The sequence below is a fragment of the Cnephaeus nilssonii genome (assembly GCF_951640355.1).
Source record: "Cnephaeus nilssonii genome assembly, chromosome: X".
Classification (NCBI taxonomy): domain Eukaryota; kingdom Metazoa; phylum Chordata; class Mammalia; order Chiroptera; family Vespertilionidae; genus Cnephaeus; species Cnephaeus nilssonii.
Genome location: NC_137071.1, coordinates 7,857,873 through 7,877,096, shown reverse-complemented (window position 1 = coordinate 7,877,096; position 19,224 = coordinate 7,857,873). Strand labels below are relative to the sequence as shown.

At 39.7% G+C, this 19,224-nt stretch overlaps 1 protein-coding gene across 1 annotated transcript; it reads right to left on the bottom strand.

Annotated features, from left to right (window-relative positions):
- Nucleotides 1-15,403: 15,403 nt before the first annotated feature.
- LOC307096079 (small ribosomal subunit protein uS10-like) lies at nucleotides 15,404-19,023 on the bottom strand (the record flags this gene model as incomplete). The annotated part of the gene is made up of 2 exons (XM_079765654.1): nucleotides 15,404-15,750; nucleotides 18,978-19,023. 2 exons carry the CDS (start codon nucleotides 19,021-19,023, stop codon nucleotides 15,404-15,406), a joined length of 393 nt encoding a protein of 130 aa, XP_079621780.1.
- Nucleotides 19,024-19,224: the final 201 nt, after the last annotated feature.

Below are 19,224 nucleotides of genomic sequence, written 5' to 3'. Positions count from 1 at the left end.
GCATGCAGGAGGCAACCAATCAAATATTCTCTCTCATCATTGATGTTTTTATCTCTCGCTCCCTCTCCCTTCCTCTCTGAAATCAATTAAAATACTTTTAAAAAGGGGAAAAAGAATATTAGTCTTTTTAAACACATGAAAGAATGGATTAAAAATAATAATATTAGATAACTAAGCATGATGTAAAAACAGGCCAAAAGATTACCATTTGGAAATGGATGGAAACAAACATTAACCACAGATAAAGGTTCTATTGACTCGTGTGTGTGTGTGTGTGTGTGTGTGTGTGTGTGTGTGTGTGTGTTTAATTATCCCTTTCTTTTAAAAACCATATATTGAATCTGTTTATTCACTGCTGCTTTCCTCTCTACTATTTTTGTTCAGTGCCCCAGTATATTCATCAAGGGAAGCATACAAATTAAAATGTCAGTATCTTAAAAGAGTTTTAAAGTATCTACCATTTTGCAAAAGACCTGAAAAAACAAACAAAACACCCAGCTCAGAACCATAGATAAGTATCTCAGAATAATTTCCCAAAACAAATGTGCAATTGGTCTTCTTACTAAAATGTATTCTGCACCAGAGCTCATCAACATATTGTGACTTAGCAACATATTCTCTGAAAAGGAGGAGGATGCATCAGTCTTGCCTATATTTATAAAATTCACTTGCAGTGTTTGGACTTTCAATCTTTGCACTTTGAGATGTGAAGAGCAAAACAAAAACAACCCCCCAAACACCTCACCATTACTTGTTTTAAATGACTTTAGCTAGCTTAACACTTTGGAGCTTAATTCTTTGGGTTTGAGTTGATCACTAAAGCAACACCCACTGAGAATGTTAATACAAACCTTAGATAAAGACTTTAAGAGACAAAATCTGCAGTCCATGTTTTGTTTCATGGCTTCGTTTAAATTGAAATGATGTTGGGATATTTTTTCCTCCCGATGGAAGAAAACTTTTTTCTGTTCCTGAACTTCATGGTTATTTTCTCTTTTCCACTGTTGGAGCCTGACAAAGCCAACCCTTACATCAGAGGCATCTGTTTGCACTAGGAAATTTTTGGTAAAATACAATGGGCCCTATAATGTTGTTGCAAGGAACTTTGGGTTACTCAGTAAGTTTTAAAAAGCTATATTTTGAACATTTGAAGGAAAACAGTTGTGTGAGTATGCTTTGTTTGGGAAGAGGAGTGCGTTGAGGAAGGGTTCTGTCTGCCAGGGGAAGAAAGTATGAGAGATAGGAGCTCAAGTTCACAGACTATCAGAGGCTTTGTCTGGCCACTCTCCAGGCTCTTTGGACCTTTTTAATTTTGGTTAATTAGCAGCACAAATATCCTCCATAGTTAGGGACAGGGAGCTATATTTATAATACAAAATTGTTGTGTTAGGAAATATGGAACAAATAAATATTTCAACCAACAATCCTTTAATAATGCAGAAACTTCTAACTCCTGCCATCCTGAATCACTGTAGTACAGTTCTAGGACCCCCTACTGAACCAGGGAGAACACTCCTCTTCCTGTGGCCAAAGTCATCTTCTAGTATATAGAGGACCCTTTGTGGGGATGCTTTTGTATCACAGTAGTGGATGTACAATTTGCAATTGCTTCACTAGTGGGATGCAGTAGAGCAAGCATGTCAAACTCAAAGGCTAACACAGACCAAATAAACAAGGTTTAAGTTTATGTGGGCTGCAAAAAAACAAAAGCTTCAATTTTCATAGAAATATAGGTTTATTGCGATAGAAACATGCTGAATACAAAGGGCTGAAATACATGAGTCATTGTTATAATAAAATAATAGAACATTTTAATAAAAATTAATATTTTTTCTTGAACATTAACTTACCAGACACTAAATAACTGAACAAATTAATAAGTGTAACACAAATAAACCTATTTTTCTTGTTCTCCAAAAGTGAAATATTTCCTGTTGCACACACCAAACAAGTTAGTCCAAGACTACTGACGTGGCAGTCAGCTGCTAGTGGAGAGAAATGGTGCGCCTGTGCGTAAGGCATGTAGGGGAAATGAATGCAACACGATTATAGTAATCAGTCATTAGCAAACATTGTAGTTCATTATTAATAATTATGTATAACAGGATATTATAAACATTAAGTTATGAAATTTTTATGAAAACGTTTCTTACATACCGTTATATTGGCTGGACCGCAAAAATATTCCTTGTGGACCACATGCGGCCTGCAGGCTACAAGTCTGACATGCTTGCAGTAGAGAGAGCTTAGACCTCATTTCCCTAAGTGAAGGATTATACTGAGTTCTCATGTGATAAAGTAAAAAAAGTCAATGCCAAGTTGTCCTAGGGGGATATATTTGCTATTGTAGACCCCAGGAGGAAAGCCTTTAGAGCCACAATTTCTTCATTTATTCAACAAATATTCATTTAGCTCTTTTTATGTGCCAGGAGCTATTGTGGGTGCTCAAAAGACAGAAATGAATAAGACTGACAGGATAGGGAAACAAGTCCTATATACCTGTATGCCCACATACCCCATTGTCTAGAGGGCCTCATGGCAGGTATATTATATACTGAGTGGCCAGATTATTATGACCACCTGATGTTTGTAGGCAAATTAGCCGTACCCTGCATCGTATGGGATGTAGAAGCCGAAGGCCTGTTCGAACACCTTTGCTGTCTGCAGTTACCAAGATAAAACGTCTCCAATTCGCATAGGAACACAAGGATTGGACAGTCGAGCATTGGAAAAAAGTCATGTGGTCCGATGAATCACGTTTCCAGTTGCATCATGCAGGTGGCAGAGTGAGAATTTGGCGGAAAGAGCATGAAAGCATGCACCCCTCATGCATGAGTACAACCCTTCAAGCTGGTGGGGGCAGTGTTATGGTTTGGGGCATGTTTTCCTGGCATGATTTGGGCCCTTTAATCCGTGTGGAACAATGTCTGAATAGCACAACATACCTAAGTATCGTTGCTGATTAAGTTCATCTTATCATGTTGATGGTGTATCCCAATGGAGATGGCTTCTTTCAACAAGACAATGCGCCATGCCACGGTGCTCATATTGTGCAGGAGTGGTTTTAAGAACATGAGGGAGACTTTACCTTACTTAGGTGGCCCCCACAATCACCGGATCTCAATCCAATTGAACATTTGTGGGATGAAGTTAAAAGAGCCATCAGGCAGCTGGTTCCACAACCATCAAATCTCACAGAACTGGACAGTGCTATTCATCAGGCATGGTGTCAGATTCCTCGCATCACCTTTCAACATCTTGTGGAGTCAATGCCAAGAAGAATCGCCGCAGTACTGAAGGCAAAAGGTGGCCCAACAAAGTACTGATGAGGTGGTCATAATAATCTGGCCACTCAGTGTAGGTACAAGTATTTGATAATTCCACATTAAATTATTCAGCCTTATCTTTTCTGAATACTGAGGATTAGAGAGTCAACTGACAGATGAAATAGAGGCAGGTTCCCATGAGAACAGAGTCCAGGAGGCCACAGATACGTGAGCTCCACATGCAGGACACGAATGCCATTCATTTCTTGCCTCTTCTTGAGACAAATCTTTCAGTTAACCCTTGAAGCCATTCAAAGATGTGTCACTCAACTTTTTTCCTTTCCTTTTTCTGGTATATTTCCATCATTTGAGATGCTAAAGGGGAAAGCAAAGCAGGCAGCCAGAGTGAAAGAGATCATGGAGACAAATGTACAAATAGAGCCATGAACTTCCAAGTGACTTATTGGGAATAGGTTGTCAATATTAGTTCTTTAATTGGAAATGTGAAAATATCCAGTCCAGGAGTTATTTCTTATGAGCTTTGGCTATCATTTTCCATAGATATTCAAAATGACCAAAGCAAGGTTTTTACATGGCTTTTTTTTGGGGTGGGGGGTCAGGGTGGGAAGTCTCTTTGGAATTTGTATCATACCTCTTGATTACTTTTATGAACACTGTAGAATGGTGTCTCTCCATTTTTTCTCCAAGTGATTCTATAGTAGAAATATAGTGATTTTTCTATTGTGAAATGGCAATGAAATTTGTGAACCCATGGCCTTAATTTTTTAAAGATTATTACTAAACTAGAGGCCTGGTGCATAAAAATTTGTGTATTCGGGGTGGGGAGGGTTCCTCAGCCCGGCCTGCGCCCTCTCACAGTCCGGGACCCCTTGGGGGATGTCCACCTGCCAACTTAGGCCTGCTCCCTGGGGGATTGGGCCTAAGCTGGCAGACAGATATCCCTCTGGCAGCCCAGGAGCCCTTGGGGGATGTCCGACTAACAGCTTAGGCCTGCTCCCTCAAATATTCTTAGCGCTGCCACTGCTGCTGAGCTGGCCAACCATGAGCTGGCTTCTGGCTGAGTGGTGCTCTCCCTGTGGAATTGCACTGAACACCAAGGGGCAGCTCTTACGTTGAGCATCTGCCCCCTGGTGGTCAGTGCATGTCATAGCAACTAGTCGTTCCTGGTCATTCTGCTGTTAGGGTCAATTTGCATATTGCCCTTTTATTATATAGAATAGTAAATTGGTTTAACCTTCAAATTCTCAGCATAATTAAAAACTTTTTAATCCTCACCCAAAGACATGTTTATCGATTTTAGAGAATGGGGTAGCGGGTGGAGGGGGAGAGACAGAAACATTGATATGAGAAAGAAGCATCAGTTGGTTGCCTCCCATATGCTCCCTGATCAGGGATTGAACCTGCAATCTAGGTATGTGCCCTGACACGGAATCAAACCCACAACCTTTTGGTGCTTGGTATGATGCTCCAACACACTGAACCACATCAGCCATAACCCTCAGCATAATTTTTGCTCAGCTGTTTACTTCTCAAATACAATGAATGAGATTTCAGAAATTTAGGCTATGAAATAATCTTAATAGCAGTGTTTTCATAATAAGCACCAACCTAAACGATTTCTCAATAGCTTGTTATTGAAAGGCAATCAAAACAGAACATTGTTTTAAAAAAGATTCCTTAAAAATAAAGCAGCAGAATTTTTGTTTGTTGAAATTGGGTTTGGTTAAAAGTCTACCAATAGACCATTAAGTAATCATACTTAGTGGCCTCTTTTATTTTAACAATTGCTTAAACGCAGTATAAACACAGAATAACTTACGAAATCGTCTGATTTGGGCAACCGCAAGAAACTCGAGTAGTCTTTTCAGGAATAACAATGCTATGAGAGTATCTTGTTTTCTCTTACAACTCAGAATTATTTCATTTTGTGTTATTAACATGCTTGCAATTTGGCTGGGAATCACAATTACTCTTGAGTAACTACTTTTATGAGGAAATCTGAGTTTAGAACATTTTTTTTTTCTGTTGGTGCGTTGTTACCTTTCCATGTCTTACCCGTCATCTTCATTTTTGTGGAGATGTCGACTCAAGAGGTATATATACAGTCTGCATTTTTATTGAGTTTAAGAACTGTTTTCACTACCCTTTGAAGCCAAAAAAGTGCATTTACTATGTCATAAGTTGTTTCCTGTCAATATTGGAAATAAAGCAGTTTAAAGAGCCAGGGAACTTTTCTAATAGGTCTGAAAGACTTGCATAGGTAGAAAACACTTTTGTCCTTTCCTGCATCCTTTTCTTGGTGGTGATAAGAAAACAAGATATTTTTTATTAACGTATAAGACAGGATTATCAGTTTGCTTTCTAGCTGCAACCACCAGAAAATCTAATTAGAAAGAGGTTAAACCAGCACTTCTCAAACTTTAATGTGGCAAGGAAACATTGGGGACTCTTTTTAAAATGCAGATTCTGATTCAGTAAGTCTGGAGTAAGTTGAGACTTTGCATTTCTAACAAGCTCCCAGGCCTGCTGATGCTACTGGTAATCATACTGCACCATGAGTGAGAGCTTTTATTACCTCATATAAGAAGTCCAAAGGAAAGTTCTAGCGGAAAGAAGCTGGTTCATTCAGAAGTTTGATACTATTAAGAACCCAGGTTTTTTCTTTCTTTCTCTTCTGTCACTTTTGACAGAAGTCTTTTTTTTTTTAATTTTCACCTGAGGATATGTTTTTTTTTAATTTCTTTATTGATTAAGTTGTTACATATGTGTCCTTATTCCCCCATTACCCTCCCATCCCCCCACTCATGCCCTCACCTCCTATTATCTGTGTCCATTAGTTAGGCTTATATGTATGCATGTAAGTCCTTTGGTTGATCTCTACTCCTTACCCCCATCCTCCCCTACCTTCCCTCTGAGGTTTGATGGTCTGATCGATGTTTCTCTGCCTCTGGATCTGTCCCTGTTCATCAGTTTATGTTGTTCATTATATTCCACAAATGAGTGAGATCATGTGATATTTATCTTTCTCTGACTGGCTTATTTCACTTAGCATAATGCTCTCCAGTTCCATCCATGCTGTGGCAAATGGTAAGAATTCCTTCTTTTTTACCACAACATAGTATTCCATTGTGTAGATGTACCACAGTTTTTTAATCCACTCATCTGCTGATGGGCACTTAAGCTGTTTTCAAATCTTAGCTATTTTCTTCACCAATACCGCTCCTAGGGCAATGGAAACTAAAGAAAAAATAAACAAATGGGACTACATCAAAATAAAAAGATTTTTTCACAGCAAAAGAAACCATCAACAAAACAACAAGAAAGCTCACTGCATGGGAGAACATATTTGCCAATGTTATCAACGATAAGGGTTTAATCTCCAACATTTACAGGGAACTCATACAACTTAACAAAAGGAAGATAAACAACCCAATCAAAAAATGGGCAATGGACCTAAATAGATACTTTTCAGAAGAAGACAGAAGGAAGGCCAAGAGGCATATGAAAACATGCTCAAAGTCACTAATCGTCCGAGAGATGCAAATCAAAATGACAATGCGGTACCATCTCACACCTGTCAGAATGAATATTATCAACAAATCAACAAATAACAAGTACTGGCAAGGATGAGGAGTAAAAGAAACCCTCATGCACTGCTGGTGGGAATGCAGACTGGTGCAGCCACTGTGGAGAACAGTATGGAGTTTCTTTATAAAACTAAAAATGGAACTCCCATTTGACCCAGTTATCCCACTTCTAGGAATATATCCTAAGAAACTGGAAACACCAATCAGAAAGGATATATGCACCCCTATGTTCATAACAGCACAATTCACCATAGAGGATATGTTTTTTAATATATATATATATATATATATATATATATATATATATATATATATAGAGAGAGAGAGAGAGAGAGAGAGAGAGAGAGAAACATCGATCTGTTGTCTCCATTATGCACCCCAACTGGGCATCAAGCCTGAAACGAAACCTTTCATTGACCAAAGCAAATCATATGACCAAACTCAAAGTCACTGGGGTTAGGGAAGTATACTTTTCTACGCTACTGGCAGGCACTGTAAGGTTAATGGCAGAAAAAGGCATGAAGAATGGGGAACAATCATCCAATCTAAGACATTGGAGTAGAAGCAGAGTTATTCCTGGTAGTGAGAAGCACACAAAAATATAGATCACTTAATTTTTAACATAGCAGCTGTCACCCAGTAGGTGTTCAATAAATTTATGTTGGATGAATGGGTGGGTAGTAGAAGAAGGATGGAAGGATTGAAGGAAGGAAGAAAGGAAGGAAGGGAGTGAGGGAGGGAGGAAAGAAGTTAGCTAATAGCCAGTTGCTTGTTGCAACTCAGAGAAAGCCATAAGGGAAAGAAGCTAGAGATGGTACATACAAGACTGTACTAGTCCTTTGGGTCTATAGTGGATTACCATATAAGGATAAGGAGATTTTGTGGACCATATGGTTCCTTTTATTAAAACCTGGTACTTGGAAATTTGACTTTCACCATACTAAAATGTTATTTAAACATAACTATTTCCTTTTAATTCTTCCTTAATATTTATCAAAGTTCTTGAAAGTGACAGCATGCCCAAACTTGCCAAAATAAGCCAAGAAAGAGCTTTTTCTTCATGCTTGGCCAGAGTTTTAAAGGGAAAGAAGGGTCAGCGCACAGATGGGGTTGGGCAAGAGACAGCAACAAGTATCAACATGACAAAAGTTTCAGGGAGAGGTTAAGATTCAGGGCTGTGAGACATGCATAGCTCACTTTCCCACCTGGAAATTCACCCTCCAGAGCTCAGCTCAGTTCACTCTGTGTGAGAGTAGGTTGGGTTCTAGTGCAGTGCAGGGAAAGGGCTCTGCCTGGGGACTTAACTATGCTTCTAAAACAAGGTCCCAGACTCCCTTCCCACCTCTCCTCTGGCTGCTTTCCTACCTCTGACCTGTGCTGCAGTAAGAAGGAATTACTTTCTAATGCTGCCTCCTCTAGGGAGATCTTACTGATGGATAAAGAAACCCCATCCTCCTTTGATCCCATGTTCACATTTACTTGTGCTTCCCTTATGGCCGTTTTCCTGCTCTACTTGCTGGTGTTCTTTCGTGCCTTTGCCTTACCCTGTGAACAACTGGAGGCATATGTCTGCCTTATCTCTGTATTCCCTGCCATGCCCCACCTCATATCTATAAGAACCCCCAATATGAGCACATTGATTTATCTCCCTCGCCATTCTATTTTAGGGTCTCTGCTATGTGGTAGAGGCTGTCTATTGTGGCTTTAAAAGTGCAAGCACTGGGAGAAGGACCTGAATAGATACTTGTCCAAAGTGGACACACAGTTGGCCAAGAGACACATGAAAACATGCTCAAAGTCACTAATCATCAGAGAGATGCAAATTAAAATGACAATGAGATATCACCTTACACCTGTCAGAATGGCTATCATCAACAAATCAACAAGTGACAAGTGCTGGTGAGGATGTGGACAAAAGGGACCCCTAGTGCACTGCTGGTGGGAATGCAGACTGGTGCAGACATTATGGAAAACATTATGAAGTTTCCTCAAAAAATTGAAAATGGAACTGCCATTTGACCGGGTGATCCCACTTCTGGGAATATACCCTAATAAACCTGAAACAGCATTCAGAAAGAACATATGCACTCTTATGTTCATAGCAGCACAATTTACAAAGCTAGGATCTGGAAACAGCCCAAGTGCCCATCAGTAGATGAGCAGTTAAAAAAGTTTTTGTACATTTGCACCACAGAATACTATTTGGCTATAATAAAGAAGAAACTCTTACCCTTTGAGACAGCATGGATGGTCGTGGAGATTATGGTGCTAAGTAAAATAAGCCAGTCAGAGAAAGATAAGTATCACATGATCTCATTCATATGCGGAATCAAATGAACAAAATAAACTGATGAACACAATAGATCCAGAGACAGAGAAGCATGGAGCATGAAATCTCAGAGGGAAGGTGGGGATGAGGAGAGATTAACTGGGGAATTTATATGCATATATGCATAGCCCATGGACACAGACAATAGTGTGGTGAAGGCTTGGGGGGAGGATCTGGGGTAGAGGGGTCAATAGTAAAAAACAATAAAATAAAACAAAGGTGCAAGCTCAGGAATTCTGGATTTGAGTCTCAATTCTTCCATTTCTTGGCTGTGGATTTGGACAATTTCCTGAACTGCTCTGTGCCTCCACATTCTCATCTATGAAATGGGATTGTGCAGGGGAATTAAATGAGTTTGCAAATGCAAAAGATATAAATAGTGCCTTAACACTTAGTAAGTTCTCAATGTACCCTATTGACAATTACATGGAACCTCACTCTTTGAAATCTAGTTCAATTTCAGCTCACTGAATGAAAGAAGCACAAGAAGTGAGTTTACACATGTTGATTTTAGGGTACATGCTGGTAGTCAATGGCCCAGCTGTCTGTTTGTCTAGTGGGCTTGGCCTAGCTATGAATCTGTGAGCAAAACTGGGAGATTTTCATTTTCTTTTCTTTTACTTTTGTCCTAACTCAAATATTTTCAGAACTTAAAAAAATTCAATTAGGTACGTTCTCCAAGTGGACATTAAGATGTTTGGAAAATTAAAAACAACAACCTGTTAGCAGTGTGGCTTGAATGTACTCACTGCTTCTCAACACTAGCTGCACATTAAAATCACCTGGTAGTTTTAAAAAATCTACATGCTCAGATCCATAACATCAGATTTTTCTGGCACGGGCCCAGTCATCTGACCTTTTTAAAGCTTCACAGGTGATTCCAATGTGCATCTAGGGGTGAGACCCCTGAAAGGAATTCTCGACAGGTAGATTGTCTTTGCAAACACCTCACTGAAGTGTAAAAATGTAAAAACACCAAGAAGAATGCTAACAGACTCATTTAGACTTACTATATCCTATAAAATTGCAAATAGAACTCTGTAAGCCCGTTTTCTTTTTCACCCTGAGTTGTGGCCAATGATGAAGAGGCCCAAACCAGCAAAAGCACTTGCAGGCTCTGATAATTTGGCTCTTCCCTCCCTCTTCAACTTTCTGGATGTGGATTTTGGATTCTTTTCTCAAGTGATCTGCGTGGTGAATAGACTGTCCCAAGAGCATGAGGCAATGCTGTTCATCGTGTTCCCTGCTGCTCTTTTTTCTAGGAAATCCACTTGTGTTCTAAGGAGATAATTATATCCACCTCTGCCCCCAGCAAGTCATTGAAAAGCCAAGCTAAGGCCAAAGCTTCACCAAAACAGTTTTGTAGAGATTCAGATGTAGAAAATACATACACAACTTCTGAGTCCCAAAGTCTCTTATAAACGACTGATGGACAAGCTGCCGAGTTAATATATGTCACTTCATTTGAAGGCATATTCACATCAGAGCAATGCCTCATTTATCTGACTTCTCAAAGAACGAGGAAACGCACATTCCTTAATTTTCTGAAAATTAAAGCTCATTCTTTTGGATGATCAAATCTTTCATTTTAACCTCTTTATTTAAAAAATGATTATAAATGTGGTCTACAATGGCTGTTTTCTGTAATAGAGAATATGAAAAATGGGAAATGGGAAGTGGGATATTATGTCAAACCTCCAACTCCGTAGACTCAACCTGAGCTCATCATCTTCCCCTCAGAGCAAGCTCTGCTTCTGCTCTTCTCTGTCCCAGGAAGCGAGGCACCGCCAACCACACAGCTCCGCAGAGAATCAGCCTCCACAGTTCCTTCTCCCTCTTACCCACCCCAGTCAGTCCCTAGGCCCTGCTGATTTTGCCACCTGAGTATTTCTGAATCCTCCCCCTCATCTTTATCGCTACCACCACCACCCCTTTTCTGGAGCTTACTAACAACCACCTCTGCCTGTACTACTGAAAAAGCCGCATTTCCACGCCTCACCAATGGTCTAGTTCAGGGGTCCTCAAACCTTTTAAACAGGGGGCCACTTCACTGTCCCTCAGACCGTGGGAGGGCCGGACTATAGTTTTAAAAAAACTATGAACAAATTCCTATGCACACTGCACATTATCTTATTTTGAAGTAAAAAAACAAAACGGCAAAAACACCCGCATGTGGCCCGCGGGCCGTAGTTTGAGGACGCCTGGTCTAGTTCAGTGGTCGGCAAACTCATTAGTCAACAGAGCCAAATATCAACAGTACAACGATTGACATTTCTTTTGAGAGCCAAATTTTTTCAACTTCAACTTCTTCTAACGCCACTTCTTCAAAATAGACTCGCCCAGGCCGTGGTATTTTGTGGAAGAGCCACACTCAAGGGGCCAAAGAGCCGCATGTGGCTCACAAGCCGCAGTTTGCCAACCACGGGTCTAGTTAAAGTACTTACCTCCTCAAGTAATATTGATGTTTGAAAATATTTCAATGGCTTCCCACTGCCTGCAGGATAAAGCCCAAGCTTGGGAAGAGAGTATAGAACACCTTTGGTGACACAGCCTCTGGGCCTCACACTCTTCCCTACCTGTCTGTGGATGCTCTGGTTGAAATACAGCTCTGCTTAGGCTCCTGCACACAGGAGCCTCTGGGCTTTGCTCCTCCTGTCTCCTGGAATACTTTTCCCCTTGTCTTCCTGCTTATTGGCTGAGATGGATGTCCCTCCTTAGAGGTCCCATAATGCCTTGTGCATAATGTAGGGTCCAGATGAAGAACATGCTCAGTTCAATCATGTGGGGATTTAGTCCAGTGTCCACTCACATTTTTCTCTCCTGGCTTTCACTCTCAGCTGCCACTTATCAAGGCCATCTTTGGGCACATTTTTAATTGCCTCCTAACTCCCCTGACATTCATGATAGCAGCTTTTAATCCGCAGTGGTTTGGGGAATTTGATAACTAGGCTGATTAGGAGTTGTAGAACCAAAAAAAAAAAAAAGTCAAGAGTGGTTAGGTCTGAATCTTGGCACAATGGGTGATATATTTTTCTTTCTACTTTTCATTTTTAAACCAAATTTCCTCTAATGAATATGCACTATATTTATGATGATAAAGATATAGATTGAGAGTTTCAGTAAAGCTTTTAGTGAAGGTCAGCACCTTAGGCTAATTCATTAGAATCTAAATGGGATCTCCAGACCAGGACCAGCAGCTTCACCTAGAAACTTGGTAGAAATAACTAATTCTTGGTTCCACACTAGGACTACTGAATCTGAAACTCTGAGGCCAGAGCCTAGCAATTTGTGTTCTAACAAGCCCCCCTCCCCCAGGTGATTCTGGTGCAGGCTCAAGTTTGAAAATCACTGGTTTGAGGAACTAAGTCAAGAGTGTTAACATAGGGCTTGGTGACAGCTGCTATTTCAGATGCTTGGAGGTTTTTTGGTTGTTGCTTATTTCCAAGTCCAGGGTCCTGTGTTCTATTTTAAAAAATGTTGGTCAAAGTATTGACTGAATGGAAAACTGTGATAGAAGAAAATTGCTGCTAACAAGACACAGAGGCCAGGAGTCATTGGGGCATTAACTATGACTTTGGGAATGAGGTATTATAAGGCAGGGAAGGTGGCACAGAAGGTAAACTGGGGGAGAAGAAAGTACCCTTTTTCTTTCTTTTTGTTCTGGGGAGAGCTTGGGAACTGTGTCTGGCTTTGAGCTCTGGAATAACATTTCAAAGTTTTATTTATTTTGACATAACTACATTTTAAATTTAAAACATAATACAAATAAATACAAAGTAACCTGTGAGAACAGATCAAAAGGGTATGTGATGAAAAGTAACTCTTCCTTCTATCTTAGAACCCTAGACTCTCTCTTCAGAGGTAACCACTCTTTTTATTTTTTTTTTTTTTTTTTTTTTTTTTTTTGTGGCTTTAACAATTTTTTTATTTTTTATTTTTTATTTTTTTTTTTTCAATTTTTTTATTAAGGTATTATATGTGTACATATCTTACCATTGCCCTCCCCACACCCCCCTCCCATATATGCCCCCACCCCCCAGAGTTTTGCATCCATTGGTTATGCTTATATGCATGCATACAAGTCCTTTGATTGATCTCTTATCTCCCCCACCTCTCCCTAACCTTCCCCTTGTAATTTGACAGTCTGTTTGATGCTTTACTGTCTCTGTATCTATCTTTTTGTTCAAGATTATAATGTTCTTTATTATCCATAAATGAGTGAGATCATGTGGTATTTTTCTTTCATTGACTGACTTATTTCACTTAACATAATGTTCTCCAATTCCTCCCAGGTTGCTGCAAATGATGAGAATTCCTTCTTTTTTATGGCAGCATAGTATTCCATTGTGTAGATGTACCACAGTTTTCTGATCCAGTCATCTGCTGACGGGCACCTAGGCTGTTTCCAAATCTTAGCTATGGTGAATTGTGCTGCTATGAACATAGGGGTGCATATATCCTTTCTAATTGGTGTTTCTAGTTTCTTCGGATATATTCCCAGGAGTGGGATTACTGGGTCAAATGGGAGTTCCATTTTCAGTTTTTTGAGGAAACTCCATACTGTTCTCCACAGTGGCTGCACCAGTCTGCAATCCCACCAGCAGTGCACGAGGGTTCCTTTTTCTCCGCATCCTCGCCAACACTCGTCGTTTGTTGATTTGTTGATGATAGCCATTCTGACAGGTGTGAGATGGTACCGCATTGTTGTTTTGATTTGCATCTCTCGGATAATTAGTGACGTTGAGCATGTTTTCATGTGTCTCTTGGCCTTCCTTCTGTCTTCTTTTGAAAAGATTCTATTTAGGTCTGTTGCCCATTTTTTTATTGGATCATTTATCTTCCTTTTATTAAGTTGTATAAGCTGCCTGTAGATGTTGGAGATTAAACCTTTATCAGTGATGCCATTTGCAAATATGTTCTCCCATGCAGTGGGCCTTCTTGTTGTTTTGTTGATGGTTTCTTTTGCTGTGAAAAAGCTTTTTATTTTGATGTAGTCCCATTTGTTAATTTTCTCTTTAGCTTCCATTGCCCTAGGGGCAGTGTCAGTGAAGAATTTCTTTTGGCATATGTCTGACATTTTGCTGCCTGTGGATTGCTCTAGTATTTTTATGGTTTCCCGTCTTATGTTTAAGTCCTGTATCCATTTTGAGTTTATTTTTGTGTATGGCGTAAGTTGGTGATCAAGCTTCATTTTTTTGCATGTATCTGTCCAATTTTCCCAACACCATTTATTGAAGAGACTGTCTTTATTCCATTGTATGTTCATGCCTCCTTTGTCAAATATTAATTGAGCATAGTGGTTTGGGTCAATATCTGGGTTCTCTATTCTGTTCCATTGATCTATATGTCTGTTCTTGTGCCAGTACCAGGCTGTTTTGAGAACAGTGGCTTTGTAATACAGCTTGAAATCTGGTATTGAGATCCCTCCTACTTTATTCTTCTTTCTCAGGATTGCTGTGGCTATTCGGGGTCTTTTTTTATTCCAGATGAATTTTTGGAGAGTTCTTTCAAGGTCTGTGAAATATGCCGTTGGTATTTTAATGGGGAGTGCATTGAATCTATAGATTGCTTTGGGTAGTATGGACATTTTAATGATGTTGATTCTACCAATCCATGAACATGGTATGTTCTTCCATCTGTTTACGTCTTCCTCTATCTCTTTTTTCAGTGTCCTGTAGTTTTCCGTGTATAGGTCTTTTACCTCCTTAGTTAAGTTTATTCCTAGGTATCTTAATTTTTTTGGTGCGATGGTAAATGGGATTGCCTTTTTAGTCTCTCTGTCTGTAAGTTCACTATTGGTGTATAGAAAGGCCATAGATTTCTTGGCGTTAATTTTGTATCCTGCTACATTGCCGAATTCATTTATTAAGTCTATTAGTTTTTTGACGGAGTCTTTCGGATTTTTTATGTACAATATCATGTCGTCTGCAAATAAAGACAGCTTTACTTGTTCTTTTCCAATTTGGATGCCTTTTATTTCTTCTTCTTGTCTAATTGCAATGGCTAATACTTCCAGTACTATGTCAAACAGGAGTGGTGAGAGTGTAACCACTCTTTTTAATCCTTTCAGACATATTCTATTCATCCACAAGCATATATAAATTCATATATCCCCCTTTGACACAAAAAGCTTGTTTTTTTCCTCTCTCTCTCTCTCTCTCTTTTTAACAACTGATAGTCAATTTATTAAAAAGGCTGATTTAAGCATCTGCAATGGTGACTTCAATCTCCACTCCTGGCTCAATACTGATGGAAGTAATCTGCTTAACAACCTCAGAAGGGCTGTGCAAGTCAATGAGTTGCTTGTGGATCCTCATCTGAAACCGATCCCAAGTGTTAGAACCCTCCCCACAGGGAGTTTTCCTTGTAGTAATTCTCAGAGTTTTGGTCAGTATCCGGACTGGCCCTTTCACTGTGAGATTCTTTTCCTTTGTGCCTCTGATCAAGTCAGCACACACCTTCTCCAGGGACTTGACATTGCGGCTGGTTAGAGGGATTCGAATGTGGTGAATCGTCACTTTTGGATCCACGGGTGTCTTCCCAGTATCTTTATTTTATTATTATTTTTTATAAATCTTTATTGTTGAAAGTATTACATATGTCCCTGTTTTTCCCCCATTGTCCTCTCCCACCCCCTTCCAAAAGTCATGGCTGTGGTGAGGCTTCCTAACCTACTTGTTCCTAGGCGAGAGCAAACAGCGATGAGTCAGTAGCAGGCCGGATGGTGAGTCAGGAGCCGGCTGGATGGAGCTGGACTGCAGCTGCAACCACGTTTTCCTCAAAGAGCTCTCTCTCTTTTTTTAAAAAAATATTTCTTACTGATTTCAGAGAGGAAGGGAGGGGGAGAGAGAGAGAGAGAAACATAATGATGAGAGAGAATCATTGATGGGCTGCCTCCTGCATGCATCCTACTGGGGATTGAGCCGGCAACCCTGGCATGTGCCCTTGACTGGAATGGAACCTGGGACCCTTCAGTCTGCAGGTCGCTGCTCTACCCACTGAGCAAAACCAGCTAGGGCTAAGGCAATAAATTTTTAAATGTAGATGAAAAGGACAAAATCCTAGAAATATATAATTTACCTAACTTGATTCAAGAATAAATAGAAAACCTGAGTAGCATTATAATCATTAAATGAGTTGAATCATCAGTCAGGTTTTTCCACAAAGAAAACACACCAGGTCCAGATGGTTTTCCATATGAGAAAACACTGAAATAAATTTTGGATGGATTAAAAAGTTATATGCAAAAGGCAATACCCCAAAACTTTTAGGAGATAATAAGATCTCTAAATATCTGTATGACTTCAGAATAGAGATAACTTTCTTAAATAAGAGCAAAGTTTCATTAAGATTAAGATATGCTTTTTTTTAAAAAAAATTTTATTGATTTTTTTACAGAGAGGAAGAGAGAGGGATAGAGAGTTAGAAACATCGATGAGAGAGAAACATCGATCAGCTGCCTCTTGCACAACCCCTACTCGGGATGTGCCCGCAACCAAGGTACATGCCCTTGACCGGAATCGAACCCGGGACCTTTCAGTCCACAGGCCGACACTCTATCCACTGAGCCAAACCGGTTTCGGCTAAGATATTCTGTTCAATAAAAGATACTTTTAAAAAACATGAAAAAGAAAAACCACAAACTGGGAGAAGATATTTCAAACATAACAAAAAAAAATATTGGTATTCAGAATATACCAAGAACTTCTGTATGTAAATAAGAAAAATGACAAACACTAATGTAAAAAAGTGGACAAAAGACTTGAGCAGGCATGCAATAGAAGAAATATAAGTTTTTAAGAAACATGAAAAGATTGCTTGACTGCATTAATAATCAGAGCAATGCACATTACAACCACAATATAATATCACTCATACCCTCCTAATTAACAATAATTGAAATGGAGATGAAATTAACTATTGGCAAGGATATGAAGCAATTAGAACTCTTCTACATTAATAGTGTAAGTATAAGTTGGTATAACCACTTCCAGAAACAATTTGGTATTATCTAGTAAAGTTGAAGATTCACTCACCTTCTGGTGTAGCAATCCCAGTCTTAGGTATGTATGCTAGAACTAGGACATTTTTTGATGAATATTCACAAGAGCGATACTTTTAATAGTAAAAAATTGAAAAAAATTCCAATTTATACTGCAAGAATGTATAAATAAATTATGTTTTATACATAAATACAGTGAAAATGAACTACTGCTTCATAATGACATTTATGCTGGTGTCTGCAATTTACTTTGAAATCATTCAAAAAATAAGATGGATGAATGAATAGATAAAAGGATAGATGAATATGTGATATAACAAGTATAGTAAAATGTTGATGGTAGACTCCATGAGGGATTCACTGTAAAATTATTTAAACTTTGCTGTGTGTTTGAAGTTTTATAATACAACTAGTGGCCCAGTACACGAAATTCATGCATGGGTATGTGTGTGTGTGTGTGTGTGTGTGTGTCCCTCAGCCCAGCCTGCACCCTCTCCAATCTGGGACCCCATGAGGGATGTCCGACTGCTGATTTAGGCCCGCTCACCTGCCTGCCTGCTTGATCGCCCCTAACCACTCTGCCTGCCGGCCTGCCACCCCCAACTGCCCCCCTGCTGGCATGCTTGCCCCAACTGCCCCCCCTACAGGCCTGATTGCCCCAACTGCTCCCCCGCCAGCCTGATCACCCCCAACTGATCACCCCTAACCGCCTCTGCCTCAGCCCCGCCACCATGGCTTTGTATGGAAGGACATCTGGAAGGTCTCATAGTCTAATTAGCATATTACCCTTTTATTAGTATAGACTAGAGGCCCAATGCATGAAATTCATGCAAGAGTAGGCCTTCCTTCCCCCAGCTGCCGGCACCAGTTTCCCTCTGGCACCTGGGACCCGGGCTTCCCTTACAGCCCTGGCTTCGTCCTGAAGACCTTCCGGAAGGACATCTGGTCTAATTAGCATATTACACTTTTATTATTATAGATATTGAAACAAATAAAGATAAATGCAGCACTAAAATTAATTCAAGAAAGAGTGTTCTGTCTGGTGTACCAGTTAGGTCAACTTTAATCTTAAGTTGCCACTTAATTTTCAGAAGCATCTGTAACCATTTGACCCACAGATGACTGGTCAAATCAAAGAGGGCAGTGACATGTGAAGAGTGAGAGCAGGCTGATATTTCTTGTTGGCATTTTAACCAATTTCCTTACTGGATATATATGTGGTTTATGTTGAATATTTAATCTCTATTAACAAGATTTTTCCTCTGGTTATGAATATCTCTATTGTCACATGGTCATCTATCCCTAGTTCCAACTGAATTGTAAACTCATCCAAACTATAGTGTTTTTTTTAGGCAGCTAATTCTTTAATATATTCCTGATGTTTGATTTCCACAATCCTGTTAAGCTGTTAGTTTGTAACCTCCAGAGTCACAAACCCCATGGTTCATCAATATCAACTTTGCTCTAATAAACCACAGAGGAAAAGTAGCTCTATGGAATAACAGATTTAAAGAAAGTGTAAGCTGGATTGTCTGGGGCAGTGGTCGGCAAACTCATTAGTCAACAGAGCCAAATATCAACAGTACAACAATTGAAATTTCTTTTGAGAGCCAAATTTTTTAAACTTCAACTTCTTCTAACGCCACTTCTTCAAAATAGACTCGCCCAGGCTGTGGTATTTTGTGGAAAAGCCACACTCAAGGGGCCAAAGAGCCGCATGTGGCTTGAGAGCCACAGTTTGCCAACCACTGGTCTGGGGAATAGAATCATACAATTCTCATCATAATGGCTATTAGAGCTTGGATGCAGTCTCGTCATTCTGTAGATAAAGAAACTGAAGACAGGAGAGATTGTGACATATCCAGAGTGATATAGCTATTTAGTGTGGTTATCTTTGGATATTTTCTTCTTTATGCCCATTTTATACTATTCAATAAGATTATAGGATGTAAATGCACATGTACTCGAGTTACCATCCACCCTTTCCCCAAAGGGGTGCTTGATTTAAAAGGAACTATG